The sequence below is a fragment of the Leptidea sinapis genome, chromosome 26 (assembly GCF_905404315.1).
Source record: "Leptidea sinapis chromosome 26, ilLepSina1.1, whole genome shotgun sequence".
Classification (NCBI taxonomy): Eukaryota; Metazoa; Arthropoda; class Insecta; order Lepidoptera; family Pieridae; genus Leptidea; species Leptidea sinapis.
In genome coordinates, this window is record NC_066290.1 from 350,538 (window position 1) to 377,155 (window position 26,618).

The 26,618-nt window shown below is 34.8% G+C and overlaps 1 protein-coding gene across 2 annotated transcripts; it reads left to right on the forward strand.

Annotated features, from left to right (window-relative positions):
* Positions 1-869: 869 nt before the first annotated feature.
* On the forward strand, positions 870-25,289 carry LOC126972291 (sodium-independent sulfate anion transporter-like). Of its 2 annotated transcripts, XM_050818940.1 has the most exons (12): positions 870-1,120; positions 5,241-5,418; positions 6,349-6,544; positions 7,289-7,509; positions 8,860-9,037; positions 14,885-15,049; positions 16,680-16,841; positions 17,954-18,094; positions 18,750-18,895; positions 19,991-20,350; positions 22,290-22,434; positions 22,512-25,289. In XM_050818940.1, the coding sequence occupies exons 2-12, from the start codon at positions 5,242-5,244 to the stop codon at positions 22,559-22,561; spliced, it is 1,941 nt and encodes a 646-aa protein (XP_050674897.1). In that variant the 5' UTR covers positions 870-1,120; position 5,241; the 3' UTR covers positions 22,562-25,289. The 2 variants fall into 2 exon arrangements, with proteins under 2 accessions (XP_050674897.1, XP_050674898.1); XM_050818941.1 differs by lacking the exons at positions 18,750-18,895; positions 19,991-20,350.
* Positions 25,290-26,618: the final 1,329 nt, after the last annotated feature.

The following is a 26,618-nucleotide window of genomic DNA, read 5'->3' on the forward strand; positions in this document are numbered from 1 at the left end:
ATTCGCAGCGGTCTTCCCGAACAGATACGACTTAGGGACCTTCAAGAAAAAAGCATACTCCCACCTTAAAGGCCGGCATCGCATCTCTTGACACACCTGTTGTTGCGGATGTCCATGGGCGGTTGCCTCACCTCTCCCCATCCCGTGAGCCTCTTGCCCGTTTGCCCCCTCTCATATAAAAAAAAAATCATGTTTTTAATATTATTGCAAACTACTACTCAGAATCTTATAACAATTTCAACAAAATAACATTTTATTGATACTTTTTTATGAAGTGCCCTCGAAATCGTACAATTCTTTTCCGCGACGAAATCAGTAATTACCTTCTACTGCAAAAAGTCACCTTTACTAAGATAATGTTTGAATCAATTATTTCTAATAGGTAGTTGATATTATACATAGCTGAGTGACAACGCTTGGCTCGGAAAAACACATCTTCCCATCTGGCTAGATTGAGAAAAATACAAATAAATCTTGAAGAAAATCATGAGTTATATTCAAATTCAAAAGTTGAACAATTAATATAAATTACAAATATTTCTCCTCTTAACTATCTTAGATATAAAATACATACAAAATTATGTTACTATATTATGACAATACTTCAATACTAATTACTTACGATTTGTTTAAATATATAATTAAATATGATTTTTTTACATATGCCATATTTTTAGGCATAAGTTTCCCAGGCAGTACGATTATTAACATAACGTCTCATCTCTAAAGGAAACAGTGTTCCTACCGCTACTGTGTATGTACTGTACTTGAGGAACATTACAATATGACAACAATAACAAAAGGAAAACTATAATTATCATTTGGACTGAAGGCAGTTGAATGAAACAGTTCAAGTTGTCAGCTGTTAACGAAACAGTACGGTCTTAGGCTTTGTCACACGCGCAGTTTAAAAGTGATTCACTCGCACATACTGTGGTACTTATTTATGCGGGTCTTATCTATTTATAAGTGGAAAATTATACAGAAAAATTAAATGTAAACCAATTTTTATTACGCATTTATAATGTGGCTGAAATTATCAACTGGCTTAAAAGAATGTGTTATATTTACTCAAAACTAAGTTAAACTAAGTTGCGGGTGTATCTAATGACTTATTCACGTATGTATTTATTTAAAATTATTAAGTATATATCGTCAAAATGTTTAAATATATACAACAGGAACTTAATAATACATAAATATAAGTATTTGTTTCTGATATTCTTTTTCAATTTGTCAATCAATTAGCTAATAATTTCTTACCCTTTGAATAGTTAAAGAATTACGTATATTTATTTACAATAACACAAATATTTGTGTGAGAGTTAAATAGTTACATATGTTAAATATTATGCAAAGTTTTTTAGAATTTTGATAATATCTACAGAGAGAGAGTTGGTGGAGTTGAGATTGAAAGCATTTTTGGTTTCTATGTCTTTTTATTACGGATGACATGTTTATTATGAAATTTTTAATCGGGTTATCAAGATTGCAGTAAATGACGTTTATAAATATACTTGTGTTCCCAATGGAGATGAAGTTAACACGTCTGAAGTCGCGGGCAATAACTAGTTGTTAGATGTATTAATACGGCCGCTATCTGATTTCAATAACATTTGTCAATAGATCGCAATAGTTGTAATAGTTAAGCCACTGAACGTTATAATAATCCCTTTATCTTTTAAGTAGCGACATCGTGTTATCACAAGACGCTACTGATCATCAGTTGTTTAATAATATTGTGTTAACAAGATCATTACGAAAATACTCAGTTAATTTATTCTCGTAGTTTTTGAAGTCGGTTTTTTTATCTGTAATAGGTTGTTCTGTAAACTACAGTAGTATTTGATTATATCAGGTAAACTATAACAATTCGTTGCTTTTTATTATTACATTTAAAAGTGTTTTTTTACTAGCTTTGGGTATGCCTACGAAAGATGCCGCGCGCCTTAAACAATACAAATCCTAAGAAACGGGAACGGAAAAAAATAATCGACTCCAAAAAAATTCTGCTCGAAACTCTATTTTCGTTCTTGTGAGACAGAGAAATATCTGTATGAATAACGTTTTTGTTAACTATGATTGACAGGTAGCCTAGGACCCACTTATCAGGACACGGGTTAATAATAATATATAATAAACCTAAGTAAAAACTCATTTAATAGCACAACTAAAATAGCATCGTTAACAAAAATGTTCATAAAATGAAAACTATTGGGCCCAACTGTGTTAAATTATTATGGGACCAAATGGAAAATAAGCCGCATCAAACTAAAGAGAATCGTGTAAATCGGATCATAAATCTCAGCGTAATCGGCGTACTTACATAAAAAATATACCAATTCAATTGAGAACCTACTCCTTTTTGAAGTCAGTTAAAAAATACTACGAATGTTATGTCGAGAAACGAAATGAATTCTAACTTACATGTCACTAGAATAATAACATTATAGTAAAGAATTAAGAAAATATCAAATATTATTTAAAAATATAAATCTAATTGAGTAAGTAACTAAACAGAACATTACATATTATTGAGTAAACTTGATTACAAATCTTTTACTACCAAAAATATGCCGAAAACAATTATATTGCATACTGAAAAAAATGCACCAAAAAATTATTAATATTAGTTAGAAATGACTGAATTATGCACATTGTCATTAAAATATTATTAAAAAGACAGATAGGGGGTTCACTTTTTTTAATAAAACATTTAAATTTATTTATAGATAATGCCTGAACCCAGTGTTTAGTTCTGGGACTTTATTATAAAAATGTATAAATTTACCCTTAAAGCTATTATGTATCTTATGAAGCCTAATAAAATTAGTTACAAGCAATCCCTTATTTCTAGTGTTATAATAATAAAAATCACTATTTAAAGCAAATTGTTGACGATTTTTGTGAACGTATATTAAACATAAATGTACTGACAATAAACAGTTATAACATTTATTTCTTTAAATTTTTCTTTGAGAGACTGTCTATAACCAAGCTGATATATAGCACGAACAGCTCTCTTTTGCAGAGCAAACACTATATCAATGTCAGCAGCATGACCGCATAGTAAAATATCGTACGTCATGATGCTGTCAAAATAACTGAAGTGCACTAATCTAGCGGTCGCAACATTCGTATAAGTAGGTACTCTCTACTCTTTCTAACGGCATATGCCGCAGAGCTGAGTCTATCTGCTAGTTGGGCAATATGTGGACCCCACTGAAGCTTTTCATCTAACGATACCCAAGAAGACCGTAGTGTCCACAAGTTCCAATCTCTGGTGGTCAATCTCGATAAGTACGTTGGTTTGTACCTCCGCTATGTTTGGTGTAATGAACCATAAACACTTTGTTTTTTTTTTTTACTGTTTAAATGCAGATTATTCGTCTCAAACCAACGCACTATCTTTGAGAGTGCCTTGTTTACCTAGTCATCAATATCTAGTCTTAGTAACCATTTAAAGATATTAAACATAATAATTCAAATGTTTCAATTGATGTACCGTAATAGCAGAAAATAAATTAAAAGAAACATAACCTTAATATTTTCATTTGAGTTAATGATAATATTTAAGTGTCAACTATATTTAAATGTTTTAATTATCTTTTACTTTGTACATGACACTATTCCAAATACGAATATTATCTCATAACGTCAATGTTCCACCAATCAATAACATTGTATTCGTTTCGTATGTTAAACAATTCAATTTAAATAGATAATTATGTTTTGGAAATATTATTTAGACACAAATTCTTTTATTAAACAAAAAAGAGTACTTATTTTTTATTTGTTTGTAACAGACCTACTACTAAGTGAAATTGCAAAAAAAATATTCAATATTTTTTTGTTACTTTCCAGTTACCATGATAGCATTTATAAAGTCAGTATTTTTTTTTATGGAATAGGAGGACAAACGAGCGTACGGGTCACCTGGTGTTAAGTGATCACCGCCGCCCACATTCTCTTGCAACACCAGAGGAATCACAAGAGCGTTGCCGGCCTTTAAGGAAGATGTACGCGCTTTTTTTGAAGGTACCCATGTCGTATTGTCCCGGAAACACCGCACAAGGAAGCTCGTTCCACAGCTTTGTAGTACGAGAGAGAAAGCTCCTTGAAAACCGCACTGTGGAGGACCGCCACACATCCAGATGGTGGGGATGAAATCCTAACTTGTGGCGTGTCGTGCGAAGGTGGAATTAGTATTTTTAAAACTAATTTTTTGGGTAGTACTATAATAGTATAAGACAAAATATTTATATTTAGGTCTTTAATTTCCATACCTCTTTATAAAGAAGCGTGTGAATTAATTTGAACTTAACAGCAAATACCTGGGTGTGGAGTTACTTGAAGCTGTTACATACCAGTATCCAAACGAAACTAATAAAAAGATTTGATACCTCAGTCGCATATAGAATCAATGCAATAAAAAAGATCTAAAAGCCCGTCTATATTTCTTGTTATATGACTTATACTGAATTAAATTGAAATAAAGATTTCTAGTGCCTAAATAATATTGACATCATTTAAGATGCTTAAAAATATACTTGTTATTGTTATTTTTATTTGTGTCTAAGGTGAGCAATGGCTATGCGAAAAGAAGTATAAGTGTGAAAAGTATTGTGGTAAATTAAACTGTGTCATCATAGTTAAAATGAAGTACTCTCATCAGTTTAGTTTACCGACAACAAAATATATCATTACTTGTCACTTGTCATATAAAATATCCGTGTCAAATTCAAAGTTTAATTTTTAATTATTTTAAGACATTCACAATAACAAAAATCGAAATTTGTAAATCGTAATAAGTCCAAACTCGGTATCATAAATAATGACTCTACACGCCCGTATTGAACATATTTAACTTGCTCTAAGTTTTGTTACGTGCAGTTCTTCTCAAACATTTGGTTTATATCGCTAAACAGCTGTGTGCAATATTTGGGTTTTGATTTGATGGTTGTCGTAGCACTGAAACCTTAAGGTGACGAGCGTGATCGCGGGGTTGCAGCCTGCATTGTAGAAAACTTATCCACGAAAACAACTGTTGCCTCTCGTTGTTTTGTGTCATTAACAATATATAAATTTTGTGATAAGAAGTAAACCGAACTGCTCACTTTTTAGATATTTACTATAAAACAAACATTGTCTAGAGTTCTTAACAATTACTATAAAACTTCAACTCCCGAATAAGTAGTAACGAATATGTATCTAATTATACAGAAGCCCTTTTGTTTTAGGATGCGGTTCAACCTTCATCCCAAGCGACTTGTTGGTCGCGTGTTCCCGATAGTGGAGTGGGCGAGGACATACGACCTGCGGACAGGGATCGGTGATCTGATAGCAGGAGTCACTGTAGCACTAACACTAGTACCTCAGTCGATAGCGTACGCCGCACTCGCGGGCTACGAGCCACAGGTACACTTTTAACTAATTGTTGCCCTCTTGAATCACTTTAAAAACTTCTTAAGGAGTGCTCAGCAATTTATTTTTTGGGTATGGGTGGGTATTAAATCATACTGAGCTGTAACGAGCGTTCGGATGAAGTCTGCTCGAGTCGTATATCAATTGTAAATATTCTTTATAACTTTATGAATATAGAATGTGCCGGTAGAAGTGAAAACTTGAACATTAACGCTGTGCATTTTTGAATATTTTGGAATGGTTAGGGAATAATTTCACACGAATTGCTTTATTTATCAGAATTAAAGTACTAGAATTTATGTGGTTAAATACAATTTTTATTTATTGCACAATCGCACACAAAAATATAACACTTCAGAACTATTAAAATTATTTTACATTAAAAACTTTGTCTCTCAGAAAATTCAACTTTCATCCATTTTAACGACTGTCTTACGAATTTTCGATCAGGGCACGTGTCCTGACGCGAGGTTAACATTTTATACCCATCCCTAGAAAAGTGCTCGACGCCGCTAAATAAGTTTTCACATCAAAAGTATAGTTTTATTCTGTATTATTAACCTCGCCCTCAAGTTATCACTTCTCTCGCATGGTATTAGGGTACAGCGTTTTTTTATACATTTATTTTAATCTATGACCTCAAACAATTTTAATAATTTGATATTTTTTTTTCTCAACTATATCAATAGAAAGCAAAGATCACCCAAATGTTATTTAATGCCTTACTCACATAGAAATACTAAGTGACCTTCACTCATCCGTTTAATGGCTGAAAAGTATTTTATATTAAATTTAATTTGCTGACAAATATATCACTAGTGAGTCGTCTAAACTTATTCTGTCAAGGCTTCTTACTACAAGGATAGCTGATGCGGTCTTCAGTCACTCAATGAGCCATTGCGATATAATAACTTATTATTTCAGTATGGCCTGTATGCTTCCCTCACCGGGGGGTTCGTATACGCCGTGATGGGCACAGTGCCTCAGATCAACATCGGACCCACCGCGTTACTCTCTCTACTTACATTCACTTATACCAACGGGACGAGCCCCGACTTTGCTGTACTTCTGTGCTTCATTGGTGGAGTTGTACAACTCATAGCTGGTGTAGCACAATTAGGTGTGTATTAAATTTATCTGACAAAGGATATATATACACTGGATACAAGATTACATACAGAATTTGTTGAATTGAAGTTGAATTGACTTTATAAAGGATAGCGTGAACTAATGAGAGAACGGAGAATGATTGCATGCCATTTTCATGCTCTTCTTTACAAACAAATTATTATATGTAGGTACGAAGATTTCGTGATTTAGACACAATTGCAATATAACGATAAATAAATCATTATTATTTAGCGAGAATAAGGTACTTTCTTGTGTCCTAAAAGTATGATGATAATGTCCGCACGTCAGTGATCTGTGGTACGACCATATTAAACACAGATATTAAGAGTTCACGAGACGTGCTACTGACTGCTACGTCGACCCGATATTATCTACTCGATGTTGTTGGCCGAAGTAAATGAGTATCATGAATAATATATATTAAAGTAAGTGACCGCTCCTAATAATGAAAACAAGAAATAGTGAGACATGACAAATATGATGGTTATGTTATCATGTGTGATTTTAAACATAAACATATTATGAGTAAGTCAAAAGAAAAAAAAATGTTCGGAATAATAAATAATGAATGGCGACCCTTATACCATACAAGTATCATGATTATTATGATCACTTACGAATTATAATGCCATTAAGGAGAAAAATAATTATCTTGATTGTTTCGTTCTAAACTCTATTATTACTTTGTAATAACTTATGAATGTGAGTATTTTATATTTGTGTTATTGGCCAGGGTTTCTGGTGGAATATGTTTCTACGCCAGTGGTGTCTGGGTTCACATCAGCGGCAGCTCTGACGATCGCGTCATCACAAATCAAATCACTCCTGGGCTTGCAGTATGAAGCGGAGAGCTTCATGACCAGCTGGAGTGGCCTCGTACACAACATAGTGGACACAAAGTTACACGACGCCTTGCTTGGACTTGTCTGCTGTATTGTCCTGATGGGCATGAAAGTAAGAATAGGCAAAATATAAAAAAAAATATTACAATTATGTATCCTATTTTTATTTTCAAAAATTCTTTCAATAGATGCAACAATAATTTTATAATGACAGGAGTCTATAAATATATAATTTTCTGCCGTTAATCAAAAACTAAAAATGTCTATGTACCTTTTCTATTTAATATTCTGACATAATATGAACAACTACCTAACTAGCTGATATTATATTATGCATCTATTGCATAAAATGTTGAAAGAGTATTGCAAAATAATTAACTATTCGCAATAGCGATACTTACAATATATTGCAGTATTGAAAGTAATTTGGTGAACCATTAAAACTAACCAAACAAACTAACTATTGCAGAATATAACTGTTATTACTCGTATAATAGTCGACCGCGCCACAGTACCAACTAGTGTTACAACTTATTATTACATCTCTATTGTCCCCAGGTTGCTATTTAATAAGTACTGAAACAATCGCTGTTGTAATATTACGTTGGCGACATTAACATAACGTATCTCTAGTTACGGATAAATTGCTATCACCGTTTAATGACAAGATCTTATCTATCCATAGTTGTGTCCAATATAGTTATATTATTAGGTATAGTCTAATAGGACAGATTTGTCTACCTCTAGTAAGTTATACTAAGGATAGATAGGTTATTGAAAACGACTGTTAATGAACACACGGGTGGAGCTATCTAACCTTTAACCTTAATCATAAAACAAAATAAATAATTCACCTTAATAAATCAATTTTCCATAACATCATTTCGGTACCTTTTACCAGTGGGAGGCTCCTTTGCACAGGATGCCGGCTAGATTATGGGTACCACAACGGCGCCTATTTCTGCCGTGAAGCAGTAATGTGTAAACATTACTGTGTTTCGGTCTGAAGGGCGCCGTAGCTAGTGAAATTACTGGCCAAACGAGACTTAACATCTTATGTCTCAAGGTAACGAGCGCAATTATAGTGCCGCTCAAAATTTTTGGGCTTTTCAAGAATCCTGAGCGGCACTGCATTGTAATGGGCAGGGCGTATCAATTACCATCATCTGAACGTCGTGCTCGTCTCGTCCCGTATTTACATAAAAAAAAAACCTTCTCTAAGTAAGTCGCAACCTATCGTAGCACTGACTTCTACTTTTTCCACGCCGCGTCAGAACTCGTACGTGAATAGCGTCCACGTAAGGGGGATTAAAATCTTGTTTTCTAAATGTATAATTTGTTTGTTTAAAATTTCAATTATTTACTTAAATTTTTAGATTTTTTTTTTTTGTGATTGCGATTGTAACCGTGTGTTCACTTAACGGACACGGTTCAAGCTATTAATGATATATTTTACTTTAAGGCCATTAAAGAAATTCGAATAAGAAAGTCAGATGAAGAACAAAAGAGTCGCAGTAAAGTGATCTTACAGCGCAGCCTGTGGTTCGCAGGTGTGTCTCGGAACGCGTTCGTTGTGGTTCTAGCGTCTGTGGTGGCCTTTACATTACAACAAGACGAACGAAATCCATTTATTCTGACAGGTGAGTTACTGAGTTATAGCGGTACAGATTGTTCAAAGAGTTTTACGAACCCTGAGCATCAAACATATTTGCTCAATTTTTCTTTCGTATTTTTTAATTTATACGTTTCGAGCGAGCAATCGAAGAAATAGTGTAATAATCGTTGAAATAATGTAATAGTCTTAGAAATAACGGGACATCGGTCTATTTATCGAATAAAATATTGTAATTTTGTAATAAAATATTGTAAAGATGTGTTGCCAACAGTCTTTTATGTAACTGTCAACTATCTATCTACTGGCACAGACTAGGGATATAACATTATGTATAAGATATATTTATGTCTTATAAAATTTAAGTTTTGTGTCAAAGTAAAAACTTTATTCTTCAAATTAAATCAAAAGTAAAGGAATATAAATAACTTTTGCAAATTAATAAAAATAAGGTACATAAATAAATGTAAGGTTACAAATATTAAAAAAAATTAACAAAAAAACAACCGCCTTCAAAAACACTATTCCAAAACAATACATATAATGTGCACTAAAAAGTATAAAAATAATTGCTTATTTTTATACAATTTAATTAATTAATCTTATTCTAGTTACGATTATTGTTATTTTTGGAATCGGTGTCCTTCCGCTGCAACCCGCTCTCGCCTCTCACCTCCTCACGACTCAAGCACATCTCACCTATAACTATGTATGAAGTAACAAACCTATTTTGGATGACATTAAAAAATTAAAAAGAAATAAATAAAGATATATATAAATAGAGATAATAAAGAAACAAATAAGATTAATTAATTAGATTGTATAAAAATACGCAATTATTTTTATACTTTTTAATGCACATTATATCTATTGTTTTGGAATAGTGTTTTTGAAGGCGGTTGTTTTGTTGTTATTTTTTTTTTATTTTATAATTTTTTGTGAATTTGAAGTACACTAACTAACAATTTGTCTAAATATATGTAAATATACTAAATCTTTCAATGCAACAATGAACGTAAGTAAGTACTTTGCAATTTGATTACAGACAGTGTTCCGTTACTTTGTCATGGATTCCGTAATCATAACCTAACCAAACTCACACCAAACTATCTTTGAAGTATATGCTTTCCAATAAAAAAGAATCATCGAAATCGGTTGGCGCGATATTGAGTTATTCGTAAATTTATCACCCACTTTGCTATACGTATGTATAGCAAAATTTAAGACTTTTATGGATTTCTCATGGATTCCATTGTAAGATCCGGACCAAATTACAATGGGACTACTTGGGAAGCACCAGCTTTCAAATAAAAACAAATATCAAAATCGGTTCACCCAGTCGAAATTTTTGAGGTAACAAACATAAAAATAAAATACCGACGAATTGAGAACCTCCTCCTTTTTTGAAGTCGGTTAAAAAACAGAGTTCCCAATGACAGTATTGGGCAGCTACCACAAGCGGCGCCCGTTCACGAGCATGACGCATGGACCAGGCATTGTTTCCCTCATCACACATTGCTCAGGGGAGGAGGTAGGACGTTCTAAGACGTCGTGGGTCACTTTAGTGCCATATACGCGAGCATGACGAACACAAAATATTCATTGACTTTGCATAATTTGCACTTACATTCAGCTTATATTTTAACATCAATATTTATTAATTTAATATTTTTACTTTAAGTAATAGAGCTCTAGTCTTTATGGCAATTCATACTATACTGTTTGTACTTGTTTCCAACGCGTTCTTGAAAAAAATTCTCGACGAAGTGAATTATAAATAGTTTGTTTATTTTATGAAGTGTGGAACCGACGACATAACTTATAATAAAACCGAGTCTGAATTTAAATAATAATACACGGACGAGTAAAAAAATAAGGACTCCGTGTCACCTTACATAACAGTGAGGCACCAAAACTAGCTGGTAAACGTGTAAATACATAGCCCCACGCACACACTTACACTAATACAAGCCGATCAGCCGCCATTATGAGATTTGCCATCGTCTGTGACAGATCAGTTTGAGTGGCAATAAAATTTTTTAAAAATGCCGTCGTGCGTTGTGAAAAAGTGTAAAAACAATACTATAAAAGTATTTGTGGATATATGATTATATATGGAAGGAAAAATTGTGTAACTGGTATAACCCGTAACCGCACACACACTAGCATAAAGGTGCTTCACTTGCTAATATCACGGCGCGGAGTCTTTCTTTTTTTACTAGTCCGTGTACTAATAATATAATGTTGACAGACTTTTATTACAAATTATCTTCTGGCGTTCAGGGTTAGCGTTTGGCGTTATCTTAAGTTGGAAAGGACTCAAGCCTTTTTTATTCAATGTTTAGTATTTTGAATTACAGCATATATTACTTTTTTTTGATAATTTTTGCCATCTTTTATAAGTTGCAGTAGAAAATTTGGGACTTATGATCAAAATACGTGATAACTAATTATCGTAGGCTTTTCGTGATTTTCACTGCCTCAAGATTAATAATTCAATCTGAGTTTTACAAATTTGTTATTTTTTTAAATTTGACTTGATAAGACATCAACCAGCCAGAGATATATATATATATATATTGTACAGCATAACGAAATAGATTTTATTGCAAGATAGATACTATATGCGAAACGACTTTTTCCCGACTGATATTATTGTTATGTTTGTTTTCATGTAACAGTATAGATCGAACATTGTTTACCTCGATATAATAATTTTTAATTTTAATATGGGTGAAGTGTTTACAAACTCATAATTGACTGACAATACAATACGGACGCAGGCATTTTATAGGTGAACTAAATGATGTAACGTGTCATTGAAGTGTTCGAGGAAAAAACTATTTGTATAGACTTGTATAAACTAACCTTGAGTAACTTAGCACGACTATTTGAATAGACACGTAGCTATTGATAATTATGATTATTGTATCGAGAAATATTAATCAGCGAAATAGCAAAAAGGAAAATTATAAGTTTGACGTGTCTGCGATACCTTTTTTTTGTTTTAAAGACAATTTTTTCCTTAGATAATTTAAATACGTCTAGGCAGAGTCTCTTGCTGTTAGACAACCGATAAAAACAGGCCAGGAATATTAGTTTAGTGTGCGTGTTAGTATGCGTGCATTGCTCCAAATAGACTGAAATATTTCGACGTTTTCGCAACTGTTATAGTCTATCTAGACGTATAAATGATCTAAGATGTTTCCGATATGATTGTTAGTTGGTGGACCTTGTATTATTTTTATTTTAATTTAACAAACAAGCGGTGTTTATCTTTTGAGGAGCTCGTGGGTCCAATGATATATTGGATACCTAGGTAACACTGAAAATGTTTAGAAAATGAAAAAGGGCTTAAAGTAGAAAGTTGCCAATACTTTTATTGTTTTTCGAAGTAATCTCCGTTCCTCTCTACATATTGTCGCATTCGATGGAACCACTGAGAAAAGCAGTGGGCCCATTCTTCCTTAGGGGTCTCTTCGATTGCATTTTCTTACGCTTTCACCGCATCTTCAGTGCTCGTAAAGCAAATAACTCCAATTTTATCTTTTGTTCTTGGGAATAAATAAAGGTCGCAGGGCGCCAGGTCAGGACTGTATGGCGGATGACTCATTATCTGGACACCTGCCATAGTCAAATATTCAACAGTCCGTTTTGCGGAGTGCTCTCAGCTCTCAGCAACGCCCTCGAAGTAGGAGCTTCGAGGGCGTTGCTGTCGAAGTTTTTCCAAAACAACAGGCAAACAACGATTGACATATCAGTCTGCAGTAACTGTCCTTCAAACTTCTAGCACAACTGTCCCGAAATGACCTTTCCGACCAAAGAATGAGGCAATCATCTTTTTTCCTTGACTTTCCTTAATTAACCTTAGTTGGCCGATCCTCGAATTGAAACACCCACTGAGCTGATTGTCTTTTGGATTGGGGTTCGTAGCAATATATGAGTGACTCAAATGATGTATGTGACGATGTCAAATACAGCATTTGAGTCACCGCCGTTAAACTTGTCTAATATTTGGCGAGACCAGTTCATGCGAAGGTATTTCTGGTCATCGATTAAAGTATGGGGAATCCATCTGGTACAAAGCTTCCTGATGCCTAAATGTTCATGATATATTTTTTGAACTTGACTCATACCAATGCCTAGGCTTGCCCGTATCTACTGATAGGTCACTCTCTTATCTTCCTCTATCATGCGTCTTACAGCACTGATGTTATCTTCTGTAGTCGCTGTTAAAGGACGTCCGGATCATCATTATGATTGCTGCGTCGTGTGTGGCACGAGGTGTGGCTTCATTAAGAAATGCTAATCACAGCCTATCATAGCTTTGTTGTTTAGTAAGCCCACAACGAAAGTCATAATAAATCATTGACCGAAAATTTTCTCGGGGTATGTTCATTTTCACGTGTAACAAGAGTTTTAGATTTGCTGCAATTCACAAAAACAAATGACAAATGGATTTTGGTCAACTTAAAACAAACCATGGATCCTTGATATTATTAATATTTTAGTATAAAAACATAACGTATTAAATACTTATTTTTGTAGTCCTTTTCCGGGGATCCTTTCCGTAAGGATTCCAGTGGTAACAAAACCACTGGAATCCTTACCTGTCAAACAAGTTATTAAATTATAAATTAATATCTAATATGTAAGAATACTTTAAACACATTTGTAAAATAAATAAAAGAATGTGCTATAATAATTATTATACAGACAGACGGAGTATTTTATTTAATAAAGAGGCGTAATATGGGTACGGAACCCTGTACATCTATGTGTGAGCTAAAAAAAAACATTCGATCAACAGGGCTAGCAAGCGATTTTGTCAAATGTATGAAGATCTAATGAACCATTTTTTGTATTTTGGCAAGTCATCAAAAAATACATCCCTGAGAATTAAAATCTTAACCTATTTAATTAATTAATTTAAATTATTGCCTCATCAGGCAATAATTAGTTTGAGAATAAAACATCTGTGAAAACAAATTCAACCATGTAGTAACATTGTTGAATAAATTACTAGACTTCCGTCAAAAAAAATAGCCTTCAATTTATTCAGAACAAATGATTTTCCGGTGATTTCCATGATTTCAATCAATGAATTAGTTATCATGATGGTGGATGATGAGGGTTATATAAACTTGAAAATATTAACGTTATTTAGGTGTAGAAACCGAATCAATTCCCTTTAGAGTTTGCCAGTGTAGAAAGATATTTAACTGTATAAATTATACAATAATGATAGATAGTAATGTTCATAATTGATCGCTATAAGTGTTGGTTTATTTAATTTAATTTAAGAATCTAAGAGCGGGGTTTCATTAATAATAAGCGCTTTATATTCAACGTCTATGATGGTGTGAAGACGACTTATTTAAGAAGTTCCTTAAACATTTGTATCAACTCAAACGTAACCGAGGTCATCTTAAAGAGATATCACATAATCCTCCAAACTAAGTGCCAATTTTACTAGAGTAATGTTTTCACTTTATGAAAGTAAAACAAATAAAATTTTGTATTTCATTGTTGTAGTTTTTATTTGTATAATGCCAATGACAACTCTTGTAGTTGAAACTTTTTGCAGTTCAATGTGAGAATTTTGCTGTAATTATGGATTAAGAGAGTAATGGATGAACATCTGTTTGCTTGAATTTTATAAATCTGATGTAAGTTTTTATAAATTTGCAAAAATATAACTGTTCTAATGTTCTAATACATTGAACGAAAATATTTCTTGTAATAACTACGTCCCAAAATATTTCTTAACAACGCAAAAGTAGTTTTGCATGTTTCCTTAGGATTTTTTTTTAATTATTTCTTGTTTCATAAACCAATATTGTGCTCACAATTTGTTAATATAATCTTTGTACAGGTCACATCACTCCCGGGCTGCCTCGACCCCAAGTCCCTCCTTTCCACTCCACCGTGTTGAACGCGACCATCAGTGCTGGTGGAATGTTCTCGAAGCTTGGCTCTGGCCTGCTCATCGTGCCGTTAGTGGGGGTCATCTCTAATGTTGCAATCGCTAAAGCGTTTTGTAAGTATCATTATGTTTCCACAAGCTATTATTTATTAATAATTTATTATTTTAATTGACATTCAGGATTAACTTCACATATAAGAACTCCTTCTCGGTCAACAGTACAGATATGAAATTTTGTATACATATGTAAATATGGAATCCTGTTTCATTTGTCACCGTAACATGAAAACAGAGCTCAAGATTAGTATTGAAACGGATCCTTAACGATTAACAGCACAGACCAGACCACTATTTTTTTAATGAGCCTCTTATGATATGGGTATCTGGAATGAAAAGGTTTGTTGTTTAGAAATTAACGAAAATTTCAAGTTGTATGAAAGTATGTTCTCATATGTTTTTTTTTTTGTCTTTACTCATTTTAATGATTTTAATGTCACCAACGAATGAGCAGTGGGCTTGTTATATTGCTGGTTATCTCCCCTGTCTATTACTCTACCAATAATCCATCGATTTATTTTTGAGTTTTTATTTACACTTCAAGTCTTGCGGATATTTAAATACCATTAAAATCCATTAAGACATATAAATCTTCAAGATCACAGCATACTCCCAATTTAAAGGTTGGAAGCTAATCTCTTGACCCCTGGTGTTGGCATGATGATCAGGATGGCGGCTGCCTCACCACATTCCAACACGTGAGCCGCCCCCTCTTATATATAAAAGAGTCAAGGCCGTATCAGAGTAGCTTGAATCACTTTTTGGTATATGCACATATATCTGTCTATAAAATTGATTCAACCATTTTGGATATTACCTGAAACATTCATAAAAATTGCCATGTCAATATGTCATGCTCTAAATAGAAAAAAGATTAAGTGAAAGACTACTTACTACTTAATACACCACATTAGGGTAAAAATAATATATTTTACTTAATGTTCAATGCAAGCTTATCTCCAAAACAATATGTATTAATTAATACAATGCAATATGAGGAATGTAATATAATATAGCGCAGGACCGATCGTCGTGAAAATCTTTGAGGCCTTTTTTTATAATTCTGATATACATAACATGTAAGATCCTTAGCAATAAAGTCTCGCTAAGACACTGAAGTTAAACAGTTTTATCAAGTCAGTTTGTAACTCCACGCCGCCACGTCGCGCCCGGGCTGTTTACCAACAAATATCGGGATTACACTTGCAGCGACATCTCGCTACGTGACCGCGTGTTTATAATGACGCTTTAATATTTTTATTATACTAAGTATATATATGTATATAAGTTTAATTAAACATACTAATAGACTCGTTAATGTTCTGACTGACTGAGCAATCCATCAACGGTAAGCCCAAAGCACTCACTTTCATATCTTGAAATTTTTCACAAACTGCAGGGACTAAGGGATTTTTGGGGGGAGTAAGCTCAGCTTATGTTGCTTGAGATTATTATTTGGTGCAGCCGGAGGTTTTCAGCGTAAATCAACGTAAATATATATCTTCAGCGGTTACCAATTTATTAGTTTGGTACTGATCATTACGGCCGATGTGAAACACCCCGTGGGTTACAAGCCTCCGTGGCAATGTTGTGTTTACAGCGACAGTCGTCCCGCAAACAATATTCAATACTTAAGACATTTGTATAACGTTCACATTTACTTAATGCATTATTTATTTAATTGTAGCGCAAGGAAAGACGTTGGACGCCACTCAAGAGATTATATCTCTGGGTATATGTAACATAGTGGGATCTTTCTTCCGATCGTTCCCAGTCAACGGCTCCTTCACCCGCAGTGCTGTTAGCGATGCTTCCGGAGTGAGAACCCCGGCAGCTGGCTTTTATACAAGTAAGATATTGTAATTAATGTTGGTGAATATTATAGACACGCTTCGATTATTGAGTCAGCTTTAGCCTAGCACACACAAGTAGACATGTTGTACGATTTTATTCCCTGAGACGTGGGTCAGGTTATAGATAATCTATGTAGACGTAGGACAGTACGCAGGCGTGTCTAAAGACCAATAATTGGGTCTTTTACAAGGCCATAACTAAATCACAGTTTCTTAGACCTAATTGGAATGTGAGACCGTATGCAACGTACCGGACATGTTGTGCAACATTTTGACAGTACGGACAGCAATCGGTGTCTAGAGGAGGACCACGTCTCGGTGCTCTCAGTTACAGAATATGATAGTTCAGCAGCTTACAGTATTTTTATCAAAGCAACATTTCCCTAATAGTTCTATCGAAAACATAATGGTCTAAAGAGATAGTTTTAAAACTTATTTAAGACTTAAAAGGAGTCCTTGAATATGCACAATGGTGGTCTACTAGTGTGTACTGGCCTTATGGGATCAGACAGAGCAACATCTACTAGGTACTTACTCACAATTATAATTTGGATATCCCAGACAGAATGGATAATACTAGAGCGTCTAATAGTACAACTTTCAGGCGCTCAAAAAAAATTACTAAAAAAAACCGAATTGGTGCACACATTAACATAAGATAAATAAAAGCTTTAAGGGTCATTGTATACACTTTTAAAATAAAGTCCCAGCCACTGTTCAGGCATTATCTATAAATAAAATTAAATGTTTTATAAAAAATGGCTCTGTCGTAAATCCTATTACTCCACAGCTGAATATCTAAGTGATCGGACAGACAGAGATAAAAATGACTGTACAATATTGTATATTTTTATTGAAAAGAGCACAAAAAAATAATGCTGTACTTTTTTGGGAAAAAAATGTATCGATTAAAATTTTTTGCATGAAGTTTGATACTTACTTAAATAATTTAGCAAAGTTTGAGAGCGAGAGAGTTTGTATGCGTGTTTTGGTCAATACAATATGACAGATTCATAGCAAATAACCTTTGATACGGAAATTTATGATGAAAAAGATATCATATAGAAGTAAGAGATAATGTAATTTTTTTTGTATATTTGTCTGACAGGTTTGATAGTGTTATTCACACTATGGCTGTTAACTCCGTATTTCTACTTCATACCAAGAGCTGCCTTAGCTGCGGTGATTGTCTGTGCCGTGCTGCATATGGTGGATATAGATATTGTGATCAAGTTGTGGAAAACAAGCAGTAAGTCCATAAAACATCACTGATAACTTGACAGTAGCTGACATTGATAATAATTACTAGTAGCAATTAATAAAATTATTATTTTTGTGCTTTCGTCTTAAGTTAATTCTGCCTAGCGTCTAAACCTTAATACCATCGCAATCATTGGCGATACGAGAATAATATTTTAATCCATTTCATCCAATTTATGTTGTTTCTATTACATTAACTGATTTCTGGCACGTTTCGGTGATTTCTTTTTCAATCCATCCATGGGATAACGTATGTAGAACTGGCAGATTAATTGATACTCACTTATACATAACATGTTGTTGCTTGAGTACATTGCGTGTGGTAGGAACGTGACATCTATAATTTTAACCAAACAATGAATCACCAAAATCACAGAATGTTAATCTATAGATCGAGTTGCACGGTTCGTCCCTTGTTTATGAATGTTCCCCGTACTGCAAGTTAAAATTAAAACTCAATCGGCGATTTATTAGTAATGATGGATAAGATTTTCATGTTACATCGATTTGGTAGCACGACGCAAGGAAACTCAACCTTAAATTTGGTTGTACGTGGAAGATAGTTCGTTGTAAAACACACTACAGAGGATCTGATAGGTACAGACAAAAATATTAAGTTTTTATATAATTATTTTCTGCCGTAGAATTGGACCTCATACCACTTGTGGGGACGTTCGTATGTGGGTTGTTACTGGGAGTTGAGGTGGGATTGGGATGTGGTGTTGCTATTGATGCACTTTTAATACTATTTTACCAGTCACGACCCAAAATAGACATTAGATATATTAATGTAAGTATTCATTACATACTATTTATCTATATATATATAAAATTGAATTGAATATTATAAAAATGAAAACGGCTGGACCGATTCGGCTTATTTTGGTGTTGAATTATTTGTGGGAGTCCAGAGAAGGTTTAAAAGGTGAATAAATATGAAAACGCTCGGAATTAAATAAAAACAAGAATTTTGTTTTTTTTTTTATGTGTCCCCCGTGGTTCAGAAATGAAATTGAAAGAATATTTTTAAATTAATAACTAATTAGAATTTTTATATCTTTCCAACTGTCTCATGTGGTAAAATATAAACTTAATTTTAGCTCAAATAAAATTTGAAAACAAAATTTTTATGAATGATGAATCTTGAGTTTTGTCATAAGAAATAAAGATTTTACAAGTACTAAGTGCTTATTCATAATTGTACGCGGACGAAATCGCGGGTATCAGCTAGTTATTGATAAAATAAAAAATATATATGATACTGGCAATCTGTACAATTCAGGCATTTAATACAGTGTCTATGTATAGAATATAAATGAATAACTGGTTTTTCTAGAGTCTAGACAATATATAAAACTGTATAAATAATAATTTCACTCACAATATTTTACCTCGGGTAATGTATACAATTCCTAAGGATTGCATAGTTGTGAAGAGTGTCCTGGTACACCGGCAATGTGTACAAATAAATTTATTTTTTAATTTTCAGTAACAGTTTTGTGTTTCTTTAGATAAACAGCGTTAACGGTTACACAATAGCTATGTTCAACTCAATTTAATAGTCTATCAGTATTTGCTGTTCAAAATTATTATCCTCACCTCAACATCTTGCAACATAATAAACTGTTACATTGCCTAGCTAGTGAACATGGTGTATCACACCGCATTATACACCTTGCCGATAATAGGTACAAACACACTTTCGTAAAATAATATAATTTTCTCATTATTATAATAACCCATAAATGCTTTTATGATGATTATTTTAGTTTTAATATTGAAATGATAATGACACTAATAACGTTTTTGTATTTATTTCATTAATTAAATAAATCCATGTAAATTTATAGTGCTTCTGTATCTTAACAATATATATTTTTTTTAGGGTGTTCCAAGTTATTACACAATTCGACCTCAAGGTGGTCTTTATTTTGCAAGTGCAGAGTCCGTTCGTAGCAAATTGGCGTCTCTTTCATTTAAACATCCACAACAGATACCATTACAAACAGTACTTCCAGTGAATGCAATAAACTCACTCAATTCACTCGACATAGATGCCCATTTCACACCAACTGTGATAACACAAATAACACCGCAAGTGGATATGCAAAATGAAACAAATATAGTAAATTACCAAAATACTGAATATTTGCAAACTGGGAGAGATTTGTTCGAAGCTCTCTCACCCAAAGTATTAGTGATATACTGCGATGCTCTCAGTAGACTAGATTATACGTTTTTACAAGTAAGTAAAGTCACTTATAATTTAGCAACTATTTTACTTTATATAATAAGTTATGCTTTAATATAATTATATTTGTTGAACAAATTAACTGGTAGTCGCTGATGCGTGTTCACTGCAGTTGGAACACTATCATTTTCAATAGCATGCGAATCATACTGCAGAAGAAGCACAAAAAATCTTTTAGGTGGCAGACAACAACGTATCACATATATTTTTGAGTCACACTAACTTTGGTTTTTCGTTTAGGGGGTCAGAATGTAACACAAAGGAAATGTACTATCACATACCTAACTAAATAAAAATAAAATACTGTCACTGAAAAGTTGGTAGAGCCTACAATAAATAGTAAAAACACATATGTTGTCAGTAGCTTTTACTAAATCTAATTTTATTTTACGTTTTTGTCAAGTCGTCTATTGACAAAAAGTTATTCCAAAATTTCTTTGAAACTAACTACGCTTGGAATTTCATTCTTTTCTTCAATATTCTTTCTTAAAATCTCTTCATCCTGCACAACTAATAATACCAGTACTGCAGCGAATGGCTTTATCGTCTCCAAACCTCTGTCACTGGTGGCTAGACCTAAACCAGTACCTCGAATAACAGCCATAGCAACGGCGGACCTATGAGCCAGAACAAAACAAGTTTCGCTAGTTTGCTTCGCCGAAACGCAGTTTTTCTGCGAATAAACTCTACTTAAAATTTTTAGGGGTTGGATGGTCTCTTCCAGGACATGGAAAGTAATGTTATTTCTGGTTCATAGTATGATTATAAGTCGAGTCAGAAATGTATAGGATTTGTTGTAACAGTTCCATAGAAGCATGAAAATTGTTCAGTCTCATTATTTTTGTGCGTTCTGGGAAACAAGCACGTGATAGTTTCTTTTATCCCTGAGCCTCCGTGTAAACTTCTTCAAAATACTCTCCTTTACATTTTAAATATTTTTCATGCGATTGAACAATTTTTTAAAACAGGAGGACCACAGATCTGAAGGCATGTTTTCTACGTGCTGATTGAACGCTATCACTGCCTCTTCGAAGTTGGTAAAATCTGTCATCAAATCTTTGATTTTCGGGAAAATATAGAAATCACAGGGTGCTAGGTCGGGGCTATGTGCAGGATGGATGACGTTTTGTACAGGATGGGTGTAATTTTCAGCAATTAGCCGATTAACAGTAGCTACATTATTTTCGTCGACGTCAGTTGAAGGCCGCCCTTCGCGAAATGCGTCATGTAAAGAAACCTGAAATCTCTCAAATTTATCAAACCTTTCATTTGCGTCACGGTGCTTAAGCAAGGTGCTTCTCTCCAAAACGCATTTTGAAGACGAGCGGCACAGTCTTGCGGAGAGAGAGAACTTTTCAAAAAATCATAAAAAATCGTCGCTCTAAAATCTTTTCGACTTAATTCCATTTTCGTTGGGTACGTAGAACTTTGATGTGTGATAAAAAACAATTGATATAATATGATTTCCCGCTAATTGTTTTTTTTATTACTAAGAAGGTTGCAACATTTCAAAAAATATAACATTCGAAATTCAAATAGTTTCGATTAGCTAGAAGTGCAAAACTTTTAGTGTGCCCCATGTAGAATACGGTGAAGTATTTGCACCTTAACATCTAAAATCTTGATCAACTAGTTCCGTACTGAAATTGTTCAAGCACGGATATTTAATAACCGCACGCAATAAAATATGATCCATTTTGGACACCACGCTACGAAAAACTGAAAACATAAGACTTCCAATCTTTAGAAACAAAAGGTGTTCTAATTATTAATTTTTGTAATCTAATCAAATGAATACTGGATTCACCCTTTTTAGTTCCAAATAGTTCTTCACTCTCACTATTTATTGCCCCTCGTTTGCTCCGCGTTCCTTTTAGTGTGTGTTCTTGTAGTGTTTTGATATTATGATATTATAATGTGTAAATTGTTTCAGAGTTTCAAACAGGTGGTAAGTGAGTGGTCGCAAGATGGAATTATTATCTGGTGCGATGTGAAGCCATCGATAAGGAAACAGTTGACTACTGTTATGCAAGAACCAATATTTTGTGACAGCAACCAGTTATCAAGTATACTGATAGGTAATAAACAAACATTTATTGTATTACATAAAATTAAAAATAAATTAAAACTTTGGTAACATACAATTAATTTACAGGTCTCTCAAGGATCACACACACATGCAATATTGGCGACACTCACTTATGATGTCAATTTATTCTTGAAGAAGTCAACAATGTGTTACCAGTGTCAACCTTAATCTGAAGATACCTACGCTGTCAGGCTCCATATTGTCTAGAGCATTGTATCAAGTCTGTCTTACCAACGTTTGATAATCTCATGGAGCGACCTGTTACTGAACGCCACGAAACCACAAGTGATTGCGTCGTGACTAAACTAGCTTCATTTCACCTAACGTAGTATCTCTTAGAAGTCTGTCATTTCACCTCTCTCTGTTATAGAAGGCAATAGAGCGTACCTGATGTTGTTATTAAATTCAAAAATATGTCTAGTTAGAAAAAGGATTTTAAATCATTTATTGATCCAAAACTCCCACCTATTCGGAAATTCACCGATCAACGCCGCCTATACTAAGCTTTTCTCCTGCAACACCAGAGGAATCACAGGAGCGTTGCCGTATCGTCCTGTATGCCTATACTCGTAACAAAACGAGTATAGAATCGAAACGATCTTACGTCAAAATTTTAAATTTCGTATTCTTGTAACAAAAACTGAAGGTTTAGCTCTGATTGTGATTAAGTTACGTTCCGATTTATTGAAATCGTATGATGCGTATTCTGGTAATCAATTGTTGGGAGATGAGCATTATGCAAAATTTCGTTGAGTCTACAATATAAAACATGATTTAATATACCATATATAACTCATTTAATCATAAAATATTTTATATTTGTTAAAACAGTGTTGGTAACTTCGAGCGAGGTTATCGTTCGAGTGACGTTGACTTGCAACTCCGATTCAGTTAACGTTCAAGGGTAATAATGATCGGAGAATACGAATCTAAAGCGAAACTTGGATAGGACCAAAACTTAACGTCAATGATTTGATGAATTACGGGTACAGGCACCCGCACCTAGGAGCACCGCGCACTCGGTGGTCTGTTGACTAGAACTTCTTGAATGATGCGCTGAAGATGCGGCGAACATTGTACATTGCGGGTGTTTAATGAGACTGAGCCGTAACGCTTGGCTATGAAAAGTTGTAATAACATAATAATATAATAGTTGAAACTTGTAAGTACCTACTACTTTTCAAGAAAATACTACTTTCAATTGATTGAAATTAACGTTAATTTAAACATTTTAGAAATATTATGTTATTGTGTTATATTATTGATATTTTGTACACCAGCTATGGTTAAATGGTTAAGCGACGCCGATCATCATCATCATCATCAGCCGGAAGACAATCATCACTGCTAGGCGGACGATCGGTCCTGCGCTAGCCTCATCCAACGTATTCCAGTAATCTTGACCAGATCGTCGGTCTATCAAGCCCCCCGGGCTTACCAACACTGCGTCTTCCGGTACGTGGTCGCCGTTCGAGTACTTTTCTGCCCCGCCGGCCACCTGTCCGTCGAACTATGTGCCCACTGCCACTTTAGTTTCGCAATCATTTGGGCTATGTCAGTGACTTTAGTTCTCTCTCTCCTCATTTCTGATTCGATCTCGCAGGGAAACTCCGAGCTCACCGACATCGATACCATTGTATATTCTGTTCAGAGGCGTTCGTCACAATCGCCGCGCCACGGTCGCCCATTAAAATTGAAGCCTCATGGCGCGTCTTCACAATCGGCGATAACGCGCGAGCACGTGTAATCGCCGATTTCCTGATTTTTGCATTATTTTCTGTATCGCTGGGCTTATTCGCTTATAGTCACCGATCATCGTCTACGAGTATAATGGTCATAGTGATCGCGGCGATCGGTGACTTGTATCGGCCACACGATCGCCGGTCATTCATCCACTGAAGGACACTGGACAGTGAGTGAAGCCCTACGTCTACGTCTACCCCCCTTGGCCTCGTCGTCGCGGACTTGTTTTGTTTTCCTTTTATTTACATAGCGCGAGTACGATACAATAACTTTTTTTATGATAATAAGGGACCAGACGAGCAGGATGTTCAGCTGATGGTAATTGATACGCCATGCCCATTACAATGCAGTGCCGCTCAGGATTATCTAAAAACCCAAAAATTCTGAGCAGCACTAGGTACAATTGCGCTCGTCACCTTGAGACATAATATGTTAAGCCTCATTTGCCCAGTAATTTCACTAGCTACGGCGCCCTTCAGACCGAAACACAATAATGCTTACACATTACTGCTTCACGCCAGAAATAGGCGCCATTGTGGTACCCATAATCTAGCCGGCCTCCTGTGCAATGGAGCCTCCCACTGGTCTAACTGGATAAGTACTGGGTGGTCAACTGAGGAAACATTTAAATTCAAAGAACTTTATCATAACTACCTACCCAGAAATATAAATATAAATCCCAAACATAAATATTGTATACTGAAATTAGATGAATGGTAGCAGCAGCTATAAACTCCACGTCCATCTTGAAGGCCTGCCACTCAATAAGTCATTACGGACGATCGTGTAGATAAATACACGATGATCAATGATTAACTTGCCGATGACAGACGATCATCGCCGATAGTGGAGGCTTTAAATGTTGTATTCTAATGGTTGTCATCTAAAAATTTTTATAGCAATGCCATTCTCTAGTTTGTGTAAATGGTGCCTTACAATATAAGCGCTTGAGAGTGATAATATTAATTATATCGAATACTTTGTATATAATATTATATGTAATACTACTGTATAAAATATTTACATATTAATACTGTATAAGTGTATATTACAATAAATACTGTACAAAATATTTTTCATAATAAATTATTTTCATAAATATGGTTTCCTTATTTATTTAATCATGACGTGTCAATATAACGACCGTCACTCACTCGTTTCAATTGTTGAACTTCCAATTCTTAATTGGAACATATTATTGGAGTGTGGATGAAACCAACACAAATATTACATATTATAATATGTCACCAAATACTGTATGTATGTATCTATATGACGTAGATATCGTAATCGCCACGACCACGTCGGCTGGCGGTCATCACGGTTCACCGAACTGTTCAATTTACTGAAAATTATGATCCTTTCTGCGATAGAGATGCACACACATTATTAAGGGAATAAACTACATTTATATCGATCAATTTTGTTACAATCACTTCGTTACATTATCGAAGTTAATAATAAATATAATAATAATAAAGCCAACGTCGCAGACCACCAGCGACCCGCCGCGTTTGGCACTACAAGTCAGCAGATTGGGATAGGATGCGTTCCTTTTTTGCATCCTACCCTTGGGGCAGGGTTTGTTTCCCTTCGGATGATCCTAGTGCCTGCGCCGTTGCAGTAACCGATGTGATACTGCAGGGCATGGATATTTTTATACCAAGCTCTGTAGTACCCATCGGTGGTAGATCACAGCCCTGGTTCGATGCGTCAGTTAAAGCAGCATCTGACTGCAAAAAACAGGCGTATCGAGCTTGGGTTGCGGCGCTGGGCGCAAAGGATCCGAACTGCACAGTTCTTAAGAGGAAATACAACCGTGCCTCCAGATTTTTAAGCGGCAAATCGCCCTTGCAAAGTCAAAACACGTCGTCATAATCGGCGAGCAGCTTTCCAGTTACCCGACCGGAACACGCAAGTTCTGGTCGTTGTCGAAAGCTGCTCTTGGTAACTTCAGCCAGCCGTCCATGCCGCCGTTTCACATGAGGAATGACACCCTGGCCCATACGGCAAAAGAGAAAGCCGATCTCTTGTGCACTCTTGTCGCCTCCAACTCGACTCTTGACGACAACGGAAAAACACCGCCGACCATCCCGCGGTGTCTGAGATCTATGCCTGAAGTACAGTTCAGACAGAAAACTGTAAGGCGAGCTCTGTTTTCGTTGGACGTCAGGAAGTCGAGCGGGCCGGATGGCATTTCTCCAATCGTGCTTAGAACGTGTGCCCCTGAGTTGAAGCCGGTGCTAACGCGTTTATTCCGGCACTCTTATTCTAAAGGCGTAGTCCCTGACTCATGGAAGTCAGCCCTTGTCCATCCGATCCAAAAAAAAGGAGACAGTTTGGATCCGGCAAACTACAGGCCTATTGCTATTACCTCCCTGCTCTCCAAAATCATGGAGAGCATAATTAGCCGTCAGCTCTTAGTATATC